Source organism: Coregonus lavaretus (assembly GCF_964263955.1).
Source record: "Coregonus lavaretus genome assembly, chromosome: 26".
Lineage (NCBI taxonomy): Eukaryota > Metazoa > Chordata > Actinopteri > Salmoniformes > Salmonidae > Coregonus > Coregonus lavaretus.
The window spans coordinates 15,944,186-15,960,429 of record NC_140013.1 but is presented as its reverse complement, the minus strand read 5'-3'; the positions used below and the strand labels follow the sequence as shown (position 1 = coordinate 15,960,429).

The 16,244-nt window shown below is 41.7% G+C and overlaps 1 protein-coding gene and 1 pseudogene across 5 annotated transcripts; both read right to left on the bottom strand.

Moving 5' to 3' along the window:
• Positions 1-363: 363 nt before the first annotated feature.
• On the bottom strand, positions 364-7,998 carry LOC311101535 (annotated as a pseudogene). Its single transcript has 12 exons — positions 7,919-7,998; positions 7,634-7,790; positions 6,141-6,217; positions 5,811-5,902; positions 5,577-5,680; positions 3,881-3,960; positions 2,098-2,183; positions 1,830-1,887; positions 1,321-1,389; positions 969-1,030; positions 787-858; positions 364-462 (listed from the first exon to the last, which is right to left on the bottom strand). The product of its transcript is annotated as an uncharacterized misc_RNA (transcript).
• A 377-nt stretch (positions 7,999-8,375) lies between these two features.
• LOC311101671 (upstream stimulatory factor 1-like) lies at positions 8,376-14,516 on the bottom strand. 4 transcript variants are annotated; one of them, XM_084142821.1, is made up of 11 exons: positions 14,467-14,516; positions 13,715-13,769; positions 13,496-13,545; positions 13,228-13,379; positions 12,937-13,050; positions 12,489-12,642; positions 12,212-12,299; positions 10,295-10,353; positions 10,034-10,146; positions 9,706-9,834; positions 8,376-9,147 (listed from the first exon to the last, which is right to left on the bottom strand). In XM_084142821.1, the coding sequence occupies exons 2-11, from the start codon at positions 13,756-13,758 to the stop codon at positions 9,058-9,060; spliced, it is 993 nt and encodes a 330-aa protein (XP_083998947.1). In that variant the 5' UTR covers positions 13,759-13,769; positions 14,467-14,516; the 3' UTR covers positions 8,376-9,057. The 4 variants fall into 4 exon arrangements, with proteins under 4 accessions (XP_083998947.1, XP_083998949.1, XP_083998946.1 ...); XM_084142823.1 differs by having other exon boundaries at positions 8,398-9,147; positions 10,052-10,146; positions 14,467-14,506; XM_084142820.1 differs by having other exon boundaries at positions 8,398-9,147; positions 13,261-13,379; positions 14,467-14,496.
• Between the last annotated feature and the right edge of the window lie 1,728 nt (positions 14,517-16,244).

Sequence of the window (16,244 nt, the reverse complement as noted above, 5' to 3'; positions counted from 1 at the left end):
TCCAAAAATAAAAGGGAATTTTAGATAAAGTGAGCAATATGTAATACAGAGTAACGTTAGACCCAGCCTAATATGGTAGATGAAATAAATAAGTGAAATTAGGCTACTAATACACTGCATTTGCCTAATAAATTAATAATCCATATTTATTCAATGTTCATAAAAAGACAATGTGTTACATTTATAAAATGACTCACAAACCATTACAAGGCACATTCATTTCACAACTGCCTCATTATAAACCATTCACACAGGAAATAATTGGCTACAAATCTGCCCACATGAACAAAAATATATAATGTTGTGTTATTTTAGCTACAGATATTACATTTGATTGATTATTAAAACGTCCATTATAGATAATCAGCCTTGGCTGTTGGTTCCAATGGTATCAGATGGGTTATATGGCACAATCACACAGAACACACAGCCAGCCTCTTGGAACGCTTTCCTCAGCTCCACCTAGTGTCAAAGCAAAGACAGGCACAACATTACTACTGTATGGGTGACACTGTATTTGGATAGTCCTCTACATAGAGCCTACAGATGGACCAATTTATAGATGCTAAAGTAACTATCAACAAACTTTAGCCCTAACCCTAGGAAGCTGTGGTGTTTCAAGTTAAGTCGAGTTATATAACAGAGTTGCAGTTGATAGTTTGAGCATCAATTAACCATCTATACGGGATTATCAAAATAAAGTGACCAAAGTATGAAAAATAATTAAGCTCTTTTACATTGATTCCACCGCGCATACAGTATACAGTGTTGTTTAAGATGTCTTACCAGTCTTCCTTGATCCAGACATAAGCCCACTACAGCCCCACCACTGCCGGGTAGTTTCGCAGCTGAGCCAAACTACATTGGCAAGCAATGCAAGCAAACACACCAAATGATAAACAAAAAGTACAAAGAAACATCATAGGAAAATATAAGATATTCTTGGAAATTGTAACTCTATACTTTACCTGTCTTGCCAGTTGCACCATCTTGATTGCCTGGTCCCAAACGGTCTTCTGTGTACGCAGACCTATAGGACAGAGTTCGTTCCAGTATTAGTGGTTTCCTGTCTGAACAAAAAGTTGCCCTTACATCTTACTATGTAAAATCATGTTGTTCATTGATGACAATTAACTCTTTAGGGCCAAGAGTTTTTCCTGATCAGGTCATGTGGTCAGGAAAATCTTCTGTCTCTATGACAGTTGGCGATCATGTTTTATCTTTCCAAGGTCACAGATATAAAAGCCCACTTCATGGGAGCAAAGAGATTAACTTCCTCAAACCAATGACAGACTCAAAGGATGTCACGCTTGTCTTTACCGTCGCAGCTCAAAGTTCTCATCCATCAACTGGGCCAGCCTGCTCCAGTCCATTCCCTGCAGCGCAACCCTGTGGAGGACAAGAGAACCCAACCTTTTCATTCCCAGGTAATGCTCACTTAAAGATACAAAAGTTTGAGAGTGTATAATTTCAGCCAGTAGTTTTGAGTGGTGCTTACAAGCCAAAAGTGGTCCCTGTTTTTTTGTGTACTACATCATCCATTTCGTATGATATGTTACGTCCTGCAAATATATATATATATATATATATTTTTTAATGTTAAGAATTTGTTGTGCTGAAGATCCTAGATTAGATATTTAAGCCATATCAAAGAGACAGGCAAGAACTCTGTGGGGTAGTATGTAGACAGAGGTTAGAGGGGCAGACCAGCACTCGAGGGCTGCTGGTTCAAATCCCATAACTACCATCCACTGATGTTGTGCCATTGCTATCGCACCAGGGGCACTACTGCCACTGAACCTGTGTGCCTCCAAACATCTCACACAAACCTGGCTTGATCTGTGAACTCAGCAAAATACTTCATGGCCTCAACCACTTCAGCTTCTCCTGAAAAAAAAGGTGGACAGAGAGACTTAATACGGATAGAGAACAAAGGTATTCCTGTTCATTATCATCTGATTCCTCTAGCCTACAGTTTAAAATTGATGAAGTGATAATTCCATCAATGCAGGAAGTAAACAAAGTCGAAATGGAATTGACCTCGACCTTGGTGAACATTGCTGCCTGCCAACCGAGCTTACCGTGTGTGTGTCTTACCGTTGAGCCAGCGCTGTCTGACGTTGCTGTGAATCCGACCAGAGTCACTGGGATCACTCAGATAAACTAACCAGAATGGTGGAAGACTGCTCATGGCCATAGGAGTGTAATCCCCTGTGTACAGTCAACACACAAACATGAACATGTAAAAGGTTAATTGTAAACTCAGAGTTACATAATGTATACATAAATGTTCAGCTCTAGTTATTTGCAAGAGGATGCACAAAGATATCCACAGGTACCTTTAAAAACACACATGCACAAACTCTCATACCCCTAAAGAAATGAATTACCTTTCAAAAATCATTATCATTAATCATTAGGCCACACATGTCAAACTCATTCCACGTAGGGCCGAGTGTCTGCGGGTGTTCGCTCCACCCTTGTATTTGACTGCTGAATTAAGGTCACCTGGTTGTCTAGGTCTTAATTGAAAGGAAAAAAACAAAAACCTGCAGACACTTGGCCCTCCATGGAATGAGTTTGACACCCCTGCAGGTGTTCACAGTTATCAAGCATAGATTGGTCACTTTTTTTTCTAATTTGGCAGACAGAACTACCAGAGGCCATGAGTAACTTGATCAAAAAGAATTGCAACGATTGGCCTATAGGTGGCACTATTGTAAGCAGTCTCACTTAAACCCTCATATCCATCGCCCTGTTTGACCTAGAGACTTGAAACGTTGTATGTAGGTGTCTTTCCTCATGTTGAACAAATTTGCCTCAAGGACCTATAAGGTCCAGCAGGATAGATTTTCCTCCATCTTGGAAATGTCTGAAGATATTTGGTATGTAGGCCAATGGTACATCTCTTAACTTAACTGAGAAAATATATACGGGATTGGTTAAGAGATGGAGTTATTGATAAATCAGGAAATCATTTTTTACCTGTCCATTTAAATCCTTCATAAATCCACTCCACAATGGCCTATCAACAAGAAACATTTTAGGGTCATCAAAGCCATTACCATGATGAACCATGTTAAGTTTGCATTGATATCCTAAAAAATAAGGAAACAACACTTTCTTGACTTTATAACGCTAATGCTTAAAATCATAATAAAAAAAATATTCTCATGGACTAAAAGTCAGATTTACTCCAAATTCGAGCTTTGGACTCACAATAGTCCATAAAGAGCTTGAGAAATGACGTTGATGCATTCAAAGATGGCAACACTATATGGCAACAGTATATGCATATTAGCACACACGCTAATATGCTACAAAATGCAAGAAATACTTAAAAAATCTTCTTCTCATAAACCATAGGACCAAATGACACCAAATATGGAATGTAGGCCCATAGTACATGTCTTAACTAGTTTGAGAAAAGCTAAGGGATTGGTCAAAAGATGGCTAAGTTATTGACAAATCAAAAATCAGATTTTATGCGTCCACAGTGGCCTATCAACTTGAAACTTGTCATCGCTATCATGGATGTCCCCAAGATTAACCACACTGAATTTGGAATTGATATCTCATTATATCAGTCTTTAATGGTTTTGAGAGAAAAAATGGTTGCATTCAAATATGGCCGCACTGTACCTATTGAGGCGTGTTAGCACATATGCTAATGCTAAAAAAATATTCTCATGAACCATACATTACCAGTCAAAAGTTTGGACACACCTACTCATTCAAGGGTTTTTCTAAATGTTTTACTATTTTCTACATTGTAGAATAATAGTGAAGACATCAAAACTATGAAATAACACATATGGTTTGGGAATTCATCATGTAAACATCATGCATATATGTCTTGCATTAGGGATTTTACACTGACCCCTCCTTATGGCTGATACAGTACAGATCCTGCAAGCTTCCAAATTCAGTCGGGTCATTGAGTGGATGAGGCAGAAGAACCTGAAGAAAACAGAGCAAACATATCAATCATACTATCTTTATGGTTGAATACCTTAAAATTTGATCAGAGATGACACTACGCATTTTGTATTCTCCTGCCGTGTACAGTGCATATGGAAAGTATTCAGACCCCTTGACTTTTTCCACATTTTGTTACGTTACAGCCTTACTCTAAAATTGATTCAATTGTTTTTTACCCTCATCAATCTACACACAATACCCCATAATGACAAAACAAAAACAGGTTTTTAGAATTTTTGGCAAATTCATAAAAAATTAAATATCACATTTACATAAGTATTCAGACCCTTTACTCAGTAATTTGTTGAAGCACCTTTGGCGGCGATTACAGCCTGGAGTCTTCTTGGGTATGACGCTAAAAGCATCTCTCCAGAGATGTTCAATCGGGTTCATGTCCGGGCTCCGGCTGGTCCACTCAAGGACATTCAGAGACTTGTCCCAAAGCCGCGTTGTCTTGGCTGTGTGCTTAGGGTCGTTGTCCTGCTGGAAGGTGAACCTTCACCCCAGTCTGCTGTCCTGAGCGCTCTGGAACAGGTTTTCATCAAGGATCTGTCTGTACTTTGCTCCGTTCATCTTTCCCCTGAATTTGACTAGTCTCCCAGTCCCTGCCGCTGAAAAACATCCCCACAGCATGATGCTGCCACCACCATGCTACACCATAGGGATGGTGCCAGGTTTCCTCCAGACGTGACGCTTGGCCAAAGAGTTGAATCTTGGTTTCATCAGACCAGAGAATCTTGTTTCTCATGGTCTGAGAGTCCTTTAGGTGCCTTTTGGCAAACTCCAAGCGGGTTTTCATGTGCCTTTTACTGAGGAGTGGCTTCCGTCTGGCCACTCTACCATAAAGGCCTGATTGGTGGAGTGCTGCAGAGATGGTTGTCCTTCTGGAAGATTCTCCCATCTCCACAGAGGAACTCTGGAGCTCTGTCAGAGTGACCATCGTGTTCTTGGTCACCTCCCTGACCAAGGCCCTTCTCCCCCGATTGCTCAGTTTGGCCGGGCGGCCAGCTCTAGGAAGAGTCTTGGTGGTTCCAAACGTATTCCATTTAAGAATGATGGAGGCCACGGTGTTCTTGGGGACCTTCAATGCTGCAGAAATGTTTGGTACCCTTCCCCAGATCTGTGCCTCGACACAATCCTGTCTCAGAGCTCTACAGACAATTCCTTCGACCTCATGGCTTGGTTTTTGCTCTGACTGTCAACTGTGGGACCTTATATAGACAGGTGTGTGCCTTTCCAAATCATGTCCAATCAATTGAATTTACCACAGGTGGACTCCAATCAAGTTGTATAAACATCTCAAGGTTGATCAATGGAAACAGGACGCACCTGAGCTCAATTTCGAGTTTCATTGCAAAGGGTCTGAATACTTACGTAAACTAGGTATTTCTGTTTTATATTTTTAATAAATTAGCAGAAATGTCTAAAAACCTGTTTTCGCTTTGTCATTATGGGGTATTGTGTGTAGATTTATGAGGATTTCTTTTTTTATCCACTTTAGAATTAGGCTGTAATGTAACGAAATGTGGAAAAGGGAAGGGGTCTGAATACTTTCCGAATGCACTGTATTAACTGGAGTCAAGTCTGACTGTTACCAGGGTCTGGCTCTCCATCAGTGTGACCTCAGCCCAGAAGTTGGAGATGGTCATGGCAATGGTTTTCCCATTGAAGCCATCAGAAGGATTCCCCATCAGTCCAACTATGAGGAAGTGAAACATGATGTTAGATCACATTCCCTGAAAGGACATATTCACTGAAGGAGTCCAAAAGGTGAGAGAACAACCCATCAATACTATTTTTCAGAAAGTCTTTGTAGTGGTGCAATCTACCTTGCGTATGAGCGGCATGTTATAGGTTTGGCAGGGCATTCCTGTTGCTGGGCAGAATAGTGGGCAAGCCACTTGGTGTAGTCTGACAGCCCCTGTGATATCCAGAAGAGAAATAAATCTCGTCAACATACATCATCATCATATCACTCTTTCCAATAGAGCTAACCATCTAGTCATACCACCTTCCTTCCACTATATTGTGATGCTTAAATGATTGTCAATCTATTCACATGCTCTCCAGTAGACAGTTACATATCTCATGCCATAACATGACACCATATTCTGTTAACTCCACAGTAGTCTGTATGGTTGAGGAAAAAAGCAACCAACCACTTGTCCAATGAGCTGGAACCCTGAGGGCAGTTTAATGCCAACACAGGTAACTTCTCCTCATTGATAATCCACTCCTGGGTGAAAAGACAAACAGGGAGTCTCGTGATGCGAGTGTTAGTTGCTAACCGATTTGATAGACAGTACGTTTTACATTTTAGTCATTTAGCAGACGCTCTTATCCAGAGCGACTTACAGTAATATCCAGGGTTGGGGTCAATCCCCTTCCTCTGCGGAAGCATAGTTCCCGCTCAGCCCAGTCAAAACTGTTCGCTGCTCTGGCACCCCAATGGTGGAACAAGCTCCCTCACGACGCCAGGACAGCGGAGTCACTCACCACCTTCCGGAGACATTTGAAACCCCACCTCTTTAAGGAATACCTGGGATAGGATAAAGCAATCCTTCTACCCCCCCCCCCACACACACAGCGGAGTCGCTCACCACCTTCCGGAGACATTTGAAACCCCACCTCTTTAAGGAATACCTGGGATAGGATAAAGTAATCCTTCTACCCCCCCCCCCCCCCACCCCACAGCGGAGTCACTCACCACCTTCCGGAGACATTTGAAACCCCACCTCTTTAAGGAATACCTGGGATAGGATAAAGTAATCCTTCTACCCCCCACCCCCCCCCCCCCCTCACACACAGCGGAGTCGCTCACCACCTTCCGGAGACATTTGAAACCCCACCTCTTTAAGGAATACCTGGGATAGGATAAAGTAATCCTTCTACCCCCCCCCCCCCCCCCCCCCCCCCCCACCACCCCCCCCCCCCCCCCCCCCCACAGCGGAGTCACTCACCACCTTCCGGAGACATTTGAAACCCCACCTCTTTAAGGAATACCTGGGATAGGATAAAGTAATCCTTCTACCCCCCACCCCCCCCCCCCTCACACACAGCGGAGTCGCTCACCACCTTCCGGAGACATTTGAAACCCCACCTCTTTAAGGAATACCTGGGATAGGATAAAGTTATCCTTCTACCCCCCCCCCCCCCCCCCCCCACCACCCCCCCCCACAGCGGAGTCACTCACCACCTTCCGGAGACATTTGAAACCCCACCTCTTTAAGGAATACCTGGGATAGGATAAAGTAATCCTTCTACCCCCCCCCCCCCCCCCCCCAAAAAAAAAAAAGTGTAAAGTGGTTATCCCACTGGCTATAGGGTGAATGCATCAATTTGTGAGTCGCTCTGGACTAGAGCGTCTGCTAAATGACGTAAATGTGCCCTTGAGCAAGGCACTTAACCCTAATTGCTCCTGTAAGTCGCTCTGGATAAGAGCGTCTGCTAAATGACTAAAATGTAAATGTAAATGTAATCCAGTTTTCAATTCAGAAAGTGAATTGAAATTAAAATCATGACTAGAAAATCCTCATATAAAACAACAGGCAATTATCAATGAATTCATTTAATTTAATTTCACTTCCGGAAGTCACTGAATTGAAAACTGAACCCAAATCCAAACATTCCCATGTTCCCAGTCCTTACTGACCCAGAACCTGCCGAAGGTCCTGTCTTGGGCTTGTGGCTGCAGGCTGAGGAAATCTGAGATGTAAGGCAGTGTGGCTTTGCGAAGGCAGTAGAACACCACACTGGCTAGAAGCAATGCTGTCACTCCCTCCTGTAGCTTCTCAAGGAAGCGATTTATCCTAAAATACCTAGGCTTTTAGGCTTTTCTGTTGGTGGCAAATTACCCATATCAAATGGGAGTTCTGTTATCAACAATATACTGGTATCAAGATAAATTCTGCCACAGATTATTTTTCCTGTTGCCTACCTGTGGGTCTCAGGGCATACCTCCACTATACCCCTGGAGCTGCTCTTCTCTCCCTCCTCTAGCTCACAGTATATGGCCATATTTATGTTTTTCTGTGAATTGACCTGCTTGTGCTGTGAAATGAACCAACCACGTTTGCTCACATTAACAATTTACCTTAATCTGAGTTTCTAGAACAGTGCCGTGGCCAGCTACCAATAAAATACAGATCATTTTCTTTGCCCTAGTCTTATTCACTTGTGAACGACATCAAATACCTTGGTTTATGCGAGACAGTACAATAAACAGTAAAATGGTGTACCCATACGATTTCACATTGAAATGTGACTTCATGACTGCTACACTGTAGCCTAATTCTTAAAGGGCCAGTGTCTCCGAATGATGACCCCTGCTGGCGAGTTCCCATAAATTGCATGCATTCAGGAAACAATAAAAATAGAAAATATAGTTCATAAATCCATATTACTTGTATATTTTTTAATAAAAAATGCTAATGACAATCATACATTATATACTAGGTTGACTAATGATGAAATTAAAACTCAGAATGATATAACTGATGTTCATAGTGGACTCAATAAGTGAACTGAACAGAAAGCTCTCAATCCCATGAAGTTTTTCACTAAATTATTAAGTTCCATCATCATTTACCAATACAAAGATCCTTTATTACAATATATATCATTGTAATACATTTTACGCTGACAACTTTAGAAAAACAAAGTGCTGAGCCATTTCTGGAAGTGGGGACATCTCATACTCTATATGCATTAAATGTAAATGTATTTTGAGACTTATTCTAAGAGTTACTAAATATACTTGATACAATGAAGCGCAATTGTGTCAAAGGTAAAAAAGCTAAACAATTGTATGTACATGACAGCTGAATAGCTGCGGGAAAAATCTTTAGTTATAAGAGCTAACATGGTTTTCCTTATGTAAAATGTGACCAATTAATGACCTATCTACAAACTCCTTCAGACTGATTTTGTATGGTCGCTTTTTGTAGTGAAGTGAGAATTTTCTTCTGGTTTGAGGTCAAAAGTTCTATCACAAGTTAATTCTACCATCCCTCCACTGAGATATTCAAATTCTATGATCTAACATCCTTCCTCTCCCCGGACTACCCATGCTGCTCCTCACTGAGGGTCTGCGCTTGCTGCTCCAACAATGCCATTCTGTCGCATCTGGTTCCTCAGAATCTGGTTCTTGGATTTCCAGCCTTCTACCTGTTCAAAATTGGATGGGAAAAGCAGCTCAAACAAAGCCTATTATTACAGCTGATGCATGGATTTTCGTGAAAAGCTGTCCTAAGGTTTGGTATTTTGTTTGCACGTTTTTCAGAATGTGTGAGAGGTACAGTGTGATCACGGCGAGGTGCAGAACCCCTAACCTTGATCACTTTATAAGTAGTTAATAAGTTGTTTGGATGCAAGGTGATTCGTATATCAGTGATGCTGCGCAGTCTGACTACAATCTCCAACACACATTTTTTCTGTGGTTCTGTGTGACTGCATACAATTAGTGTTGCAGTAAGTAGGTGAACAAGATTGATGATAGAACAAACATCTCTCACTGACTAATCCTACGGCCTGATCAGCAAAATCCAAATCTGAACCTATTACAAAGCATGAATGAATCATAGTAGGCTGCGTTTACACAGGCAGCCCAATTCTGATATTTTCCCACATATTGGTCTTTAGACCAATCAGATCACCTCTTTCTACAATAATTGTGCAAAATATCAGAATTGGGCTGCCTGTGTAAACACAGCCGTAGTGTCTTACCTCCTGCCTCAGTAGTTGATTGTCTATTCTGAGCCTCTCCAGGGTGCTTAGGTCATCCCCTAGTCTGAGATTGTTCTGCCGAAGCTCCTGGATATAGTCACAGGCTTTGGAGAGGATCCCACCTTTACTCTGGACCAAAACAGAAAGACCGTGTCACCATCTCCCATGTAAGGCCAGGATGTTTTTCCTGAGAATGTGTTCTGACAAGGAAAAACTCTAGGTCCTCATTTTTATAGCTAAGTTCTTTCTAGTAAGGTGACATGGTCAGGAAAAACTGCTGACCATACACATTAGACTTGAGAGTGACCCATTTTATGGTGATACTGACCTCATTGCTGATACTGACCTGCCCTGACTTGGTAGGGTCAATGTTGCAGTCTGGGATAGTCTTTGAGAGCGTGACAATCCAGTTGTTGATCTTGTCCCTGCGTCTACGTTCAACTTGGGAGACAAATTACACAATAACAAATTTGAGTAGGCAGGGCAGATGATTCTGTGCTCAACGTGACATGCAAACCCAACTAGCATTTAAGAGACATTTCATATGAAGTATTGTATGAGTAATTTATGATGGGTATCTAGGTCTCACCCTCATTGTGCTGGGCTCGCCTTTTGTCATCTCTAGAAGTACGTGGGACCTCTGATTTTCTACAAGACACAATCAGTATAGACATGAATAAACAGATATATTACAGTGTAAACCATTGTCATACACATCATACATCCATATACAGTTGAAGTCGGAAGTTTACATACACTTAGGTTGGAGTCATTAAAACTCGTTTTTCAACCACTCCACAAATTTCTTGTTAACAAACTATAGTTTTGGCAAGTTGGTTAGAACATCTACTTTGTGCATGACACAAGTAATTTTTCCAACAATTGTTTACAGACAGATTATTTCACTTATAATTCACTGTATCACAATTCCAGTGGGTCAGAAGTTTACATACACTAAGTTGACTGAGCCTATAAACAGCTTGGAAAATTCAAGAAAATTATGTCTTGGCTTTAGAAGCTTCTGAAAGGCTAATTGACATAATTTGAGTCAATTGGAGGTGTACCTGTGGAAGTATTTCAAAGCCTACCTTCAAACTCAGTGCCTCTTTGCTTGACATCATGGGAAAATCAAAAGAAATGGTAGACCTCCACAAGTCTGGTTCATCCATGGGAGCAATTTCCAAACGCCTGAAGGTACCACGTTTATCTTTACAAATAATAGTATGCAAGTATAAACACCATGGGACCACGCAGCCGTCATACCGCTCAGGAAGGAGACGCGTTCTGTCTCCTAGAAATGAACGTACTTCGTGCGAAAAGTGCAAATCAATCCCAGAACAACAGCAAAGGACCTTGTGACGAAGCTGGAGGAAACAGGTACAAAAGTATCTATATCCACAGTAAAACGAGTCCTATATCGACATAACCTGAAAGGCCGCTCAGCAAGGAAGAAGCCACTGCTCCAAAACTGCCATAAAAAAGCCAGACTACGGGTTGCAACTGCACATGGGGACAAAGATCGTACTTTTTGGAGAAATGTCCTCTTGTCTGATGAAACAAAAATAGAACTGTTTGGCCATAATGACCATTGTTATGTTTGGAGGAAAAAAGGGGCACTTGCAAGCTGAAGAAAACCATCCCAACCGTGAAGCACGGTGGTGGCAGCATCATGCTGTGGGGGTGCTTTTCTGCAGGAGGGACTGGTGCACTTCACAAAATAGATGGCATCATGAGGAAGGAAAATTATGTGGATATATTGAAGCAACATCTCAAGACATCAATCAGGAAGTTAAAGCTCGGTCGCAAATGGGTCTTCCAAATGGACAATGACCCCAAGCATACTTCCAAAGTTGTGGCAAAAGGGCATAACGACAACAAAGTCAAGGTAATTGGAGTGGCCATCACAAAGCCCTAACCTCAATCCTATAGAAAATGTGTGGGCAGAACTGAAAAAGCGTGTGCGAGCAAGGAGGCCTACAAACCTGACTCAGTTACACCAGCTCTGTCAGGAGGAATTGGACAAAATTCACCCAAATTATTGTGCGAAGCTTGTGGAAGGCTACCCGAAACGTTTGACCCAAGTTAAACAATTTAAAGGCAATGCTACCAAATACTAATTGAGTGTATGTAAACTTTTGACCCACTGGGAATTTGATGAAATAAATCAAAGCTGAAATAAATCATTCTCTCTACAATTATTCTGACATTTCACATTCTTAAAATAAAGTGGTGATCCTAACTGACCTAACAGGGAATTTTTACTAGGATTAAATGTCAGAAATTGTGAAAAACTGAGTTTAAATGTATTTGGCTAAGGTGTATGTAAACTTCCAACTTCAACTGTATGCAGCTAAAAACAGTAACAAGGCTAAGTAATTAAGACCCAACACACAAAGAAACTCATGAATGGACATGGGACAGTGTGACTAACTAATATGGTAACTGTGATGATTCTCCTGGCTTCTCCAGTCCAGTACCTACTGTACTGATTAAAATGGCAGCTTACGTGTTGTAAGGTTGTGTGCGAGGTGCAATGGACCTCTGGTTGGCTCCAGTCAGCACTTCCTGGGGGGACATCATCACATACAACTGCCCTGAAACAAATAAGTCCCTTGCTTCCTTCAATTCAAATTGTCAATATAAATGTATCAATATTAAATGGCAATCTAAATGGGAAGCCAATTGGAAATAAATGCATAACCTGATGGAGCATAGAAATAGGATATATTCATTCTATCTAGCAATTCTATTTCTATGTAATTGAATCTCCTTAATCTCCTCACCAGTGGGAGTGCTCTGACTTAGATGTGTATCAGATGCCTGCACCACGCTGGTTACCATGGTGCCTGGTGAAGCATCAGCGATGGTGGCAGGGTAGTAGGTGTAATGCGTCTCAGTGCCGTCCCCCTCCAACCCCTCGGACTGAGAGAACACAGCCTACAGCAAGAGGACACCTTTGTCAGTGTTGAATAACTAGCAAAACTGTATACAGTGGGTAGTAGAAATAGAGGAATAGAATAGAGTAGAGAATCTTTATTATCACAAATTAAAAACAATGCTATGTTTGATTTCCAGAATCCGACTTTGAATACTACTAGCCTGGTGGGCAAAACTGATTGAAATGTATGTCATTTCAACCAGAAACAGGTTGAAATGACTTCTTTTTACATAATTTCAAACCAGTGTTCCCCGCTGGGAGGGCCCCCAAGTCCTGCTCGTATAAATTCTCACCTGGGTCATAGGCTGTGTGGCTGCAGGAAATCCAGTGAGCACACTAACCGCTGTGGCTCCATCAGTTTGAGCCTCCAACTGTCCATCAGACACCTGGATGACTCTGTATGTCACCTTCAGCAAAAGATAACACACAGGTTTGTTGAGCGAAACATCAAATCGGTCATTAGTAATGACAGAAGACTGAGCCTCAGAAAACTGTGGCTGGGCATTGGCTGGGCTCAGAGCTCTAGCTCAGGGACTTCGGCTAGATCTAGTGAGCCCTGTAGAGCATGCTCTCCCCAACTGTACCTGCCCAGTGGGAGGGTAGTACAGCTCCCCTACCTGCCCCCCTGCTCCCTCAGTCTTGAATAGATACTTTATGGGATGCTCTGAGGAGAAGGTGGCGGCAGACTGAATGGTGGCGATGGCAGCTGATGGGTCATCAGCTGTAGCCACTGCACCTGGTAGAGCAAAAATCAGAATACATAGTCTCTATAATATAAGCAAGAAAATACCATGGGTGTCATTTGTCTTCTGAGGTTTTGAGGGGCATTATTTCCTTTCTACATGATGTTACCTTCTTCAATGACATGTGCACTTTCATCTGGGTCAGGGCTTTTCTGTTGACTACATAACAAAATGAGAAGAACAATGTTAATATACAGTAACACACCGCTCTTTCAACTTGTACTAGAATATGATCATCCAGCCCAACACTCAATTCATTACAACAAATCATGTGGAAGTAGCTTTGGTTCAAATGGATTATGGTTAAATCAATGTATTGTTAGCTCACCCCTTCATTTTCACAGTGTCAACTGGAAAGAGAATCTCCTTCATTCACCCGGGAGCTAAACAGGTTTGAGGAAGAAGGCCAAGTTGGTTATCTTTTTGGGAAAACAAACCAGGCTACTGAAACTCAATCACAAACCTGAAACCTCTGATTTCCAAACATTGGTACAGGCTCTGCGTGTATCCATCTACAATATAGAAAGCCTTCAACGAACATGCTATACTGTGTGTTTGATTGGAGTGATAACAGTACTCTTTAGGCCCCTTCAATAGTTAGTCAACGTTGCACCCTACAATGTAGCCGCGAGCGTGGAATTTCATTCAACAAATAACTAGCTAACGTTACCCAGTGACTTTAGCAGATGCATTATATTGCTAAAGACGTTATGCAAACATCTGCAGCGAAATATCAAAATGTCAAATCCAGCTTGCTAAAGTATTAACTAACCAAAACACATGCCGATATTTACTTGTTGTATAAATTACGAATATGTAGCTAGCATTAGCATAAAGCTGCATTATTCCAGCGGTTCCTTCAAGCTACGACGGGTCAGTTCAACAAAGCATCTTTGCTATCGCTAGCTGCTATAGCTAATGTTGTGAGTTAACGCAAACTACCTATTTAGCCAGTAATAAAGCCAAGCAAATGTCTAATATTAGGCATTTGTACAACGCTGCTTGAAACATTGAATTGCATCGAGAATACAGTATTTGTACAATAGCTATATACAAGATCGGACAATTTTAGCAACTTACCGTGCAATTGGCCCCTCCCCCGTAATTTGTCAACATTACTGGCTGTCTGCGCCAATGACTGAATGGTCTGCGCATGTACAACATTTTCGGTGCGCTTAATTTACATCGTCTGGCGCGCTCAGTGAGCAGATTTAGCCTGTTTACCATTCCACTGCTCCTCGAAATTGCGCCGGGTAAGATAAATCAAACGGATCTAGAGTTGTGGCCATCTTTACCAGGCTTCATCAACTGTGCAGACTTAGGATCAGCATTCTAACCACAACCCAGGTATAAATCAGAAGGAGATACAATATAAAACCGATCCTGAATCTGGGACCGTGGGCAAGTACATTAAACGTTATTTTGTCCCGAAGGGGTTCACTGTTTCACTACTTTGTAGGCTATCTAAATTCCCAAATGAATTATGCCTGCATGCACCGTAACTATGTCTTGTTTTGTTGTAGTCTCTATTTCCCCGCTCAATACCCATCAAATTGCTACAGTGAGGAAAAAGTGACTGGCTGGAGAGAGCCCAAGGTTCGAGCCCGCTGCTGATATAGAACGTGTTGAAAGTAACCACTGAGCTACGACAGAGCAGTATTTTGTTTGGGATTTTTTATTTTATTTTAGGTTTTGGTAAATAAAATAAAATTGCTGTAAAATCACCAGCAATTCAGTATTTTTTAATGTTTTATTTAGGAAATCTGTTGCCGATTATTCCCATGAATAGCCTATTTGATCATGTCTCAATGTAATCAAGGTATGAAATTATTGTTATTTTCAAATATAATCCCTTTTGGGGCTTCGTTTTTTTGGGGGGATGCATGCCAGCAAAGCCACTACACTACACAACACTAAGCAATACATTAATTGGACTATAATGGTGACAAACGGTGCCCACCAACTGTTAGAGCCTACAGAAAGCTGTCTCAACAGCATAGTCCCCTGTAGCTCAGTTGGTAGAGCATGGCGCTTGCAATGCCAGGGTTGTGGGTTCGTTTGCCACGGGGGTCCGGTATGAAAATATATGCACTCAATAACTGTAAATTGCTCTGGATAAGAGCATCTGCTAAATGACTAAAATTTAAAAAAAATAGTCCCAACAATTTACCACTGTTACACCTGGCTATCAGCAGACCCTTGTCTGGCAGCGAAACAGTTCATTCAGCCTCATTTACTGCCTTTTAAAAAACATAGCTGATATGGCTGACTTGCTTAAACAAATGTGGTTTCTGCTGACAGTTACAAACTATGGCATAAGGGGACGACCAGCGGACATATTAGGCAATCCGTAATTTCGATGAAGACATTAGTGAGCGAGCTAGGACGGACGTAGTTAATATAACTATTTGTTCAGCACTTTTGAAATGTACAGCGACAGAATTCAGAACATGGGCCGTTCTTACAGTATTCTCCCTGTACACCAAGTCAGAACCGTAGGATAAATAAAGGGGACATATAAGCAGACAATGAAAGCTCTTACAATGTTCGATGATGAAATGTCTCTAAAACATAGGCTACATGTGCACCACCAAGTCAGAACAGTAGGCTAAGTTATGAGTGGAAAAAGTACCAAATTATTAGGGTGAGGCACATGGGCTACTAACAGCTTACTACACAACATCCAGTTAGTATTACTTTCTTAGCTACTGTATCTACATATCTCCCTGGCATATTACATCATTTATGCAGCAGCATACAATACATTTTTGGACTCACCTTGTTGTGCTCACTTGAACAGGAAGGTGGTGCGGCTGTCACACCCTGATCTGTTTCACCTGTGTTGTGCTTGCCTCCAC